This window comes from Podarcis pityusensis, assembly GCF_964106645.2.
Source record: "Podarcis pityusensis genome assembly, chromosome: 2".
Lineage (NCBI taxonomy): Eukaryota > Metazoa > Chordata > Lepidosauria > Squamata > Lacertidae > Podarcis > Podarcis pityusensis.
Genome location: NC_138029.1, coordinates 118,212,114 through 118,221,787, shown reverse-complemented (window position 1 = coordinate 118,221,787; position 9,674 = coordinate 118,212,114). Strand labels below are relative to the sequence as shown.

At 46.4% G+C, this 9,674-nt stretch overlaps 1 protein-coding gene across 2 annotated transcripts; it reads left to right on the top strand.

The window, feature by feature from the left end:
- The first annotated feature begins 4,647 nt into the window (after nt 1-4,647).
- LOC308469708 (uncharacterized protein) lies at nt 4,648-9,585 on the top strand. Of its 2 annotated transcripts, none has more exons than XM_080992562.1 (3): nt 4,648-4,760; nt 6,087-6,119; nt 7,404-9,585. In XM_080992562.1, exon 3 carries the CDS (start codon nt 7,542-7,544, stop codon nt 9,123-9,125), a length of 1,584 nt encoding a protein of 527 aa, XP_080848688.1. In that variant the 5' UTR covers nt 4,648-4,760; nt 6,087-6,119; nt 7,404-7,541; the 3' UTR covers nt 9,126-9,585. The 2 variants fall into 2 exon arrangements, with proteins under 2 accessions (XP_080848688.1, XP_080848687.1); XM_080992561.1 differs by having other exon boundaries at nt 7,401-9,585.
- Nucleotides 9,586-9,674: the final 89 nt, after the last annotated feature.

Sequence of the window (9,674 nt, the reverse complement as noted above, 5' to 3'; positions counted from 1 at the left end):
CGGTCATAGTTTGGTCTGGATCCAACCCTTGAAGGAGAATGGCTGAAGCACAGGTAGGGACCCACAGATACTCCCCCCCTCTCATTTTGTTCCAGCAGTGGTGGCTGGTGCCCCCTGGGACAGGTAGTGCAGGAGGCAGGGAGCTGAAGAAGAGGTGGTTACACAGAGCCAAATGACAGGCAGAGCCAACTAATCTAGGTTTATCCCTGTCCTCCTCCTCCCTGATATGAAGGCAAAACTGAGAGGGAGGAGGAGGAACAAGCAGTGCACCCCCTGGCCTCATTTTTAAGAAGGCAAGCAGGCAGGGAGCAGCAGGTTGAGGACAAACTGAGGTAGATGGGGCAGTCCTTTCATTACCCTAATCATGGACCAGCCTTCCCTGCTTTCTCGGTGTGGCAATCACACAGGGTCCCCGGACGTTTCACTGTCTATTGATCCCTGTGCCACCACTTTATTTCTCGCTGCCACCACCCAGGCCCTACCTGGTACAATACAGAGTCCAGTCAGGGTTAAATTGGAACATAAACTTCTGTTTATTTATTGTAGTTTGACAAGCCTGTGGTTTCATAAACGGTATCGGTCAATTACAATCATGGGGTGCCTATCCAGACCTATAACTTCCGCTACCTGCTCTCACTCACTAAACCACCTCTCAGATATTTACTTGTCTTCCTAGCCCCTAACTGTTCCTGACTCAGTTTATTTTGCTACACTAACTCAACCTACCCACAGACTCTATCCCAATTCACTCCCACTCCAACCAACCTCCCAAAGAACTCCCCTTCGCCCCTCACAGAGCTGGTTTTATAGTCCCTCTGACTCCACCCCCCTGGGTTCTGATTGGGTAATTTGTTTAACTATTTCACCTCCAGCACTCTCATATGTTAACGTCACACTCGAAGTATACCAGAAATTGTAATTTATTAAAATTGTCTGATGGGTCATCCGACAAATCTAGCAGAGCTCTTCTTACATTCTCATGACACAGCATATGAGGAAAAAGGACTGGGAGGGAGGAGGGGAAACCAAGCTCCGCTGAAACATCTTTCACTCGCCAAAAACCGTGCTCAGAAATGAGAACTCAAGTCTTTCCCCAGTGGACTAGCTAGTTGAGGCTATTTTAATCAAGAGAGGTTTTAATGTTTCAAAATGTGCCCCCTTTCACCCCTTTTGTTACAGGATCATCCGGTTTGCCCGACAAAAGAGGGAGACATCAAAACTGAGGATCAGCAGAGTAGTGAAGACCTGCCGGTAGGCATCCTTAATCCACTCACTTAAGTAAAACAATGGAAGGAACTTGAGGAGAGCCAGGGAGAGCCAGTGTGGTGTAGTGGTTAAGAGCGATAGACTCGTAATCTGGTGAACTGGGTTCGCGTCTCCGCTCCTCCATATGCAGCTGCTGGGTGACCTTGGGCTAGTCACACTTCTCTGAAGTCTCTCAGCCCCACTCACCTCACAGAGTGTTTGTTGTGGGGGAGGAAGGGAAAGGAGAATGTGAGTCGCTTTGAGACTCCTTCGGGTAGTGATAAAGCGGGATATTAAATCCAAACTCTTTCTCTTTCTTTCTTCACCCAGTGCATCATTAATGCATGGAACTACCCGCCACATGGTGTCCTGACGGCCACAGGCTTGAGTGGATTTAAGAGTGGATAACACCCGTTCACAGGGACATAGGAAGCTGCCATATAACAAGTCAAACCAAACTGGTCTTGCTAGCTCAGTATTTTCTACACTGAATGGGAGCAGCTGACCAGGGCTTCAGGCAATAATTTTTTACTAGCCATGCCTGGAGATCCTGGGGGTTAAACCTGGAACATTCTATAGGTTGTCTGAGTCTTTTTAGAGGGGCAATGTGGGATACCAGTTAAACAAACAAAAAATGTGAAGTAAGAATTCTACATCCTGAGAATCTCAGCTTCTTTCTTTTTATTTGTGATGTAAAATACACACTGCTAGCACTGCTGTCAAGATACGACTGAGAAGGCATGGGCAGAGACCACGTGAGCAGGCAGTTCTTCTTCCTCTCTCATAATACTAGAACCCAGGACCATTCAAAAAGAACATTGGGAGATGCAGGGCAGACAAACCAAAGGGTTTCTTCACACAGTTGAACTATGGCAGTTGCTCCCACCAGAGGCAGTGAAGGCTACCAATTGAGATGGCTACCAATTGAGAAGAGGATTAGCATCTTTAAGAGAGGCTCAGACAAATTTATGAAAGATAAGGCTACCAATGGTTACTAGCTATGATGGCTGTTCTCTACCTTCACTTCTGAGGCAATATTTGTTAAGGATAACGGTTTAATTGCCTGAAATGGGAATGTTTGCTTCTGTTGAATTGGTGTGTATTTTTAGCATGGGCTCTTTTTTCCTTTGTAGCTCTCTCATGTGATTGGCTGACTGTGAGTCACATGAGAGAGGCATTCCATTCTGTTGTGACTGTTATTCAAGTAACTGTCGTTTTTAACTGGCTTTCTGCTTCTGTGTGTGAAGGGGAATGGCTGCTGAGAGAGGTTTCTCAGGATCTGCTAAGGACAGTGTGTGTTAGTGTCATCTTTCTGAAGTGAATCGGACAGAGGAGATTTCCTAAATGTTAATAGGGAGAAACCTGAGCATGATATTGTAAATATATGTTTATGATAGTAAAGGGTTATTTGCTGTTATGCTCAGGTGCTGCTTAGAGGCCTCTTGACTGAGGCATCTTGTTGGCCACTGTGAGAACAGGATGGTGGACTAGATGGGCCATTGGCCTGATCCAGCAGGATTATTTTTATGGCAGTCCCTAGTCATAGCTCATAGAGCTATGGATTCTCTGATCTATGGGATTTTCTCCCAGGCTCACCGCCCACTTCTTAAATCTTGCCTTCTGACAGAGAGAAATAGAAGCTGAGAGGCTTAAGATTGTCCAGGAGTGGAAGGAGATGCACCAGATTCTCGATGAGCAGCAGCAGCTCCTGCTGAGGTGGCTACATAACATGGAAGGTGACGTTCTCCGCAGAAAGAAGGAGGTTGTCCGAATCACCAGGGAGACTTCCCTCCTCGGTGAACTGGAAAAGGAGAAGAAGGCACAGCAGTCATTACTGGTAGGAAGAGTGGCATCTTGGAAAGTCAGTGGCAAACTGGGAATCTGTGGGCTTCTGACTGTTGCTGGAGTACAACTCCCATCATGCCACCTGGGGCTGATGGGAGCTAAAACTTAATTAAATTAATTACAGTGGTACCTTGGGTTACAGACACTTCAGGTTACAGACTCCGCTAACCCAGAAATAGTGCCTCGGGTTAAGAACTTTGCTTCAGGGTGAAAACAGAAATTGTGCAGCGGCGGCAGGAGGCCCCATTAGCTAAAGTGGTGCTTCAGGTTAAGAACAGTTTCATGTTAGGAACAGACCTCCAGAACGATTTAAGTTCTTAACCCGAGGTACCACTGTAAATGTATTTTCACTGATTAATCAGTTACTTGATTGCTTAAAAAGTGCAGATGAAAATGGTTCTGAAGAAAAAATAAATTTGTTTTCCTTGTAGCTTTTAGTATAATAAAAATGTTACCTTGCCCAACAATGCTCCTATTATTGATTAAAAGGATTTTTCATTGATTATAGCAGGGGTGGGGAAATGTGTTCAGATCCTGACCTCCCCTAAGGGGCCATTTCTGACGAGTGGACATAGTTATCATGACATCAGATGAAGCATTTTCTTTTGCCCGTACCGTTTGTAACCAAACCACCTGGCAAAGTTGAAGGTCAGCTGTGTCCTTACTTGCCCCACACCTGGTGTCATATGGGGTAGGTGGGTGTGGCTTGAATAAAACAGCCTCGGGGGCCAAATTAGGACCTCTTCAACTGACAATTGAATCTGCCATGAACATTTGGGCTGTAATATGCTTATTATTATTATTATTATTATTATTATTATTTCTAATTGTTCTAGGCTGCATACCCTCTACATTTTAAAAGCACATTTCCCCTCTCAATGATTTCTGGCGCTGTAAGTTAACCCTGCACAGAGTTACAATTACCAGGTACACTTAACAAACTACAGTGTCTATTATTCTTTGAAAAATTAGCTTCAAATGGCCCTGCCTGTCTTGCACAACACAGCAAGAATATTTTCTGGCAACTCCATAAACTGTTCTTTTCATCTTTTCTTTATTGCAGGGTTTACACAGCACTGGCCGCAGGTGAGCTCTGAATTCAATTTTACTAGCTCCTCCTATTGGGCAGCAATCTTCTCTGAACTATGAGGTGCTGGGATCAGCGGGTGGGGGAAGGAATTTGAGGGAGAGCCCACACACAGTTTCTTAAAATGTCCTTGTACCAGGAGCAGCCAACATTTTGTCCTCCAAATACTGTTGAACTCCAGCTGCCATCATCCCTGGACAACAACATATTCTTAGCCATCCCTGTCCTGGGTCCTGCACTATAAATTGAAAGCAATATCATGTCACTTAAGACAGTCATGGCTCCCCTTCCCACAAAGATTCCTATGAATTCTAGAAGGTTCTATCCTTATGTCAGGGTGTTGGACTGGACGGGCTCTTTGGCCTGATCCAAGAGTTCATGGATGTTTCGCCTCCTCCTCCTCCAACAGAGACACATTCTCTCTCTCTCTCTCTCTCTCTCTCTCTCTCTCTCTCTTTCTTTCTTTGCAGAGACAATACATTCTTCCCGAAACCACAGCCAGATTTGGGGGAGCTGCAGCAGAGGTTGAGCGATTTCTCCCACAAAAGGGCTGCTTTGCTGGAAACACTGCTGGCATTCAAAGGTGAAGAAGGATTTTTATTTGCTAGGATCTTTCGAAAAGCCACAATGACATACAGTGGTACCTCAGGTTAAGTACTTAATTCGTTCTGGAGGTCCGTTCTTAACCTGAAACTGTTCTTAACCTGAAGCACCACTTTAGCTAATGGGGCCTCCTGCTGCTGCCGTGCGTCCGGAGCCCAATTTCTGTTCTCATCCTGAAGCAAAGTTCTTAACCCGAGGCACTATTTCTGGGTTTGCGGAGTCTGTAACCTGAAGCGTATGTAACCTGAAGCGTATGTAACCCGAGGTACCACTGTATAGGTGAAGTGAAAACAAAAAATGCACAGTTGTGTCTAACGTTAATCCTATGCAAAGTGGACCTATTGGAATTAATGCAGAGGACTATGGCCTCTTCTGAAATTAAATATACAGTCAAACCTCGGTTGTCAAATGTAATCTGTTCTAGAAGCCCGTTCGGCTTCTGAAATATTCCAACAACCAAGGTGCGGCTTCCGATTGGTTGCAAGAGCTTCCTGCACTCAAACAGAAGCCGCCCTGGATGTTTGGCTTCTGAAAAACATTCGAAAACCGGAGCATTTACTTCGGGTTTTTGGTGTTCAGGAGCCAAAACATTCCAAAACAGAGCCGTTTGGGAACAAAGGTTTGACTGTACAAAGTAGTAGCATACTGTTTTAAATGAGAATGGCTTCCCTCAAATAATTCTGGGAAGTGTAGTTTGTTAAGGGTTCTGAGAGTTGCTGGGGTACCCCATTCTCCTCAGAGTTCCTGCAAAGAGGGATTGTTTGTTAAGCCACGCTGAGGACTCTTGTCTACTGTTTGTCTGTGACATCGGTGTCACCATGCCGCAGACGTATGGAGAGGCAAGGCTTCTCCATAAGTCTTTTAAAATTGTGCATGCATGATGATTTGGGCTCATGATGACATTGGGGAGGTTATACTTGCTTTCAATACTGTTACAGCCTGCAAACGTTTTAGGGCGGACCTACTGAGAAGTTTCCAGTCAGCATGTTCCCCAACTTCCTGCTGGAATCCTGTAACTTTTTACACCACACATGTTCCAGTTTATTTATTTGACCTGCTTTTGTGGTGCTGTAAACCCAGGAGGGTCGCTCCAGATGATAATATTGTGGTAATGTTGGGAAAGCATCACAGGGCTACAAGTAAAGGAGAATGACCTCTGTTTGGTCCAGTATGAATACAGCATGAATCGGCTAATAAGTGTTTTAATTGCCAGAAAGTCCGCCAGCAGTTGGAAGGGGCCCTGAGAGAGAAAGAGAAAAAGGACAAAATTGTGAAGGATGTTAATTTTTTTTCTTTCTTTCTGCAGGAAATCTGCATCTGGAGTTGAAGAGAAATGGAGGTACATACACACTTTAACTTTAAAAGTAAAATAAAATTACATACTAGAGACCAACACGTTTTGCTGCCTGAATGAAGGATGATAATATATAAGTATTCTTATAGCTCAACATTTCTAACCTTGCAAGGTTTAAATTTCTTTTTATATTATTATTATTATTACTACAGTATTATTATTATTATGACAAAGTAATAATCATAAATAAACAAGAATAAAAATGTGCACCCCACCACTGAGACCATTCCACTGTAACTATCCAAACTCCCAAAATTTCAACAACTCTCGCCATGGTTTGACCCCTTTCTGTTTTAACAGTACAAATTCTACAAACACCTTCCATATCTCCTCACAATCATTTATCCTGCATATTCCCTGTCTTACCTTAATGGCACATGCTAATTTATCGTTAATAGCTATATCCCACACCTCTTTATACCATTCTTCCATTTTATATTCTGCTTGCCCCTTCCACTTCCTAGTTATAATAATTTGTGCGACTGTCAATAAATTTGTGAGCAAGTCCTTCATAGCCTGCAAACCTTCCATCCCATCGTAAATGTTTAATAATGCTACCTCTGGACTTTTGGTCGGCTTTAACCCAGTGATTTCTGTTATCTCCTTAAACACCCTTTGCCAAAAAAATTGTTCTTATTTACACCCCCACCACATGTGAATATAATTCCTGGTTTCCTGGCATCCCCTCCAACATAACACCGAATATTCATTGTTTATTTGATTTAATCTGACTGGTGTTAAATACCATCTCCAAACTAATTTATAATAATTTTCTTTTATTCTTAAATAAATTTCATGAAGATAGGAACACAGGAAACTGCTTTATCCTGACTCAAAACCATTGGCCCGTCTGGCTCAGTACAGTGGTACCTCGGGTTAAGAACTTAATTCGTTCTGGAGGTCCGTTCTTAACCTGAAACTGTTCTTAACCTGAGGTACCACTTTAGCTAATGGGGCCTCCCGCTGCTGCCGTGTGATTTCTGTTCTCATCCTTAAGCAAAGTTCTTAACCCGAGGTACTATTTCTGGGTTAGCGGAGTCTGTAACCTGAAGCGTCTGTAACCCGAGGTACCACTGTATTGTTTACTTTGACTGGCAGTGGCTTACATGGGTTTCAGAGAGAGAGTCCCTGCCTGAAGCTGGGACCTTATATGCAAAGCAGATGCTCTGCTACTTAGCTAAAACCCCTTCCCACAATGATTGAAATCATAGAATTTATCAGATTTTGCTGCATTCATAGAACAGTATCCAACTTGCTTATTTCTAGCAGGAGACGGCCAGGTGAGCAACATGGAGGATGAGAAACCTCTGATGGATCATACTGAGCAACAGGAACAGAACGATAGGACAACGGAAGGAGCAGTGGAGGAAAGGTCTCTGTGCCCTGAACCGAAGGCCACTTCTGAGGATGAAGATGGCTCAAAAAGAGAGCAGAGGAAGTGTCTGGACAAAGGGGAGGAGGACAAAATCTATTCCCTGCAAAGGAAACGACTGTGACCTTGATGGGCACAAAGTTCTGCCAAGGACTCAACAGATCAAGAAGCAAAGGATGTGTGCCGAGTGCGGGAAATGCTTCAGTCAGAAGTCAAACCTTATTACACATCAGAGAATCCACACCGGTGAGAAGCCGTACGAGTGTGCAGACTGCGGAAAGAGCTTCTGCCAGAGATCAGGACTCATTTCGCACCAGAGAACCCACACGGGCGAAAGGCCACACAAATGCTTGCACTGCGAGAAAAGCTTCCGCTTCCACTCCAACCTCATCATGCACGAGAGGACCCACACGGAGGAGAAGCCGTACAAGTGCTCGCATTGCGGGAAGCGCTTCAACCAGCGGTCGAACCTCGTCAGTCACAAAGGGACCCACCGGCAAGAGAAGCCGTGCAAGTGTTCCGAGTGCGGGAAAAGCTTCCGCCGGAGCTCAGAGCTCACAGTCCACAAGATGACCCACACGGGGGAAAAGCCATACAAGTGCCTCCAATGCGGGAAAGGGTTCAGGAGGAGGGCGGACCTCATTGTGCATGAGAGGACCCACACGGGAGAGAAGCCGTACGGCTGCCCCGATTGCGGGAAAAGCTTCAGCCAGAGGTCGGGCTTAATTGCGCACGAGCGGACGCACACAGCAGAGAAGCTGCACGAGTGTGTGGTGTGCGACAAGGGCTTCAGCTACACCGCACACCTTGCCATGCATGAGAAGCCAGACCTCACCACACATCGCACGGGCGAGAAGCCGTACGAATGTGCAGACTGCGGGAAGAGCTTCTGCCAGAGATCGAAACTCGCCGTCCACCAGAGAACCCACGTGCGTGAGAAGCCGTACAAATGCTCTCACTGCGAGAAGAGCTTCGGCTTCCGGTCCTACCTCATCGCACACGAGAGAATCCACACAGGGGAAAAGCCGTTCAAATGCTCGCGTTGTGGGAAGGGCTTCAGTCAGCGGTCGGCCCTCAAAGGTCATGAAGGGACTCACCAGGAAGAGAAGCCGTACAAGTGCTCCGAGTGTGGGAAAAGCTTCTGCCGGAGCTCAGAGCTCCTCGTCCACCTGATGACCCACACGGGGGAGAAGCCATACAAGTGCCCTCAGTGCGGGAAGCGCTTCAGAAGGAAGCCGGAGCTCATCATCCACGAGAGGATCCACACGGGCGAGAAGCCGTACAAGTGCGCAGACTGCGGGAAAAGCTTCAGCCAGATGTCGGGCCTCCTCAGTCACGGACGTACCCACCGAGAAGAGAAGCCGTACAAGTGCGCAGACTGTGGGAAGGGTTTCAGGAGGAAGCCGGACCTCATCGTGCACGAGAGGACCCACACGGGGGAAAAACCGTACAAGTGCGCGGAGTGTGGGAAGGGGTTCAGGAGGAGGACGGATCTCATCGTGCACGAGAGGACCCACACTGGGGAAAAACCGTACAAGTGCCCTCACTGCGAGAAAAGCTTCAGGCAGAAGCCAGGCCTGAACGTGCACCAGAGGACCCACACAGAGGAAAAGTCGTAGAAATGTGTGGTTTGCGACAAGAGCTTCAGCCGTGCCTCGCACCTTTGAGATGACCCGTGGAAAAGCAGCCATTTAAGTGCCTGGACTGTGGGAAAAGCTTTGACTGGAAACTGGATCTCACCGCGCACTGCCGGAACCACACAGCAGAGAAACCATACGAATGTGTGGACTGTGGAAAGTCAGCCAGAGGCCAAGCCTGTGTACGCATGAGAGGACCCACCTGGGCAAGAGGCTCTACCTGTGTGTCAAGTGCGAGAAGAGCTTCCAGAACAGCTCCAACCTGAAGTCACACCGAAGGGCCCACTCCAAAGTGAAGTCTTGCAGGTGCTCGGAGTGTGGGAAAAGCTTCCTGGGGAGTTTGGATCTTAGCAGACATCAGAGATTCCACACAGGAGAGAGCTCACGAGCAGCCCAATTATTTGGAAAACTTATTTTAAATAAACAGTGGTTTTGCACAGTGCTGGCTTTGTTCACTGTTGGCTGTTGACTGGCGTATGTGGGTGTTGGTGCATGGCATTATGGGATGCCATCATTATAAAATGGTGCTGT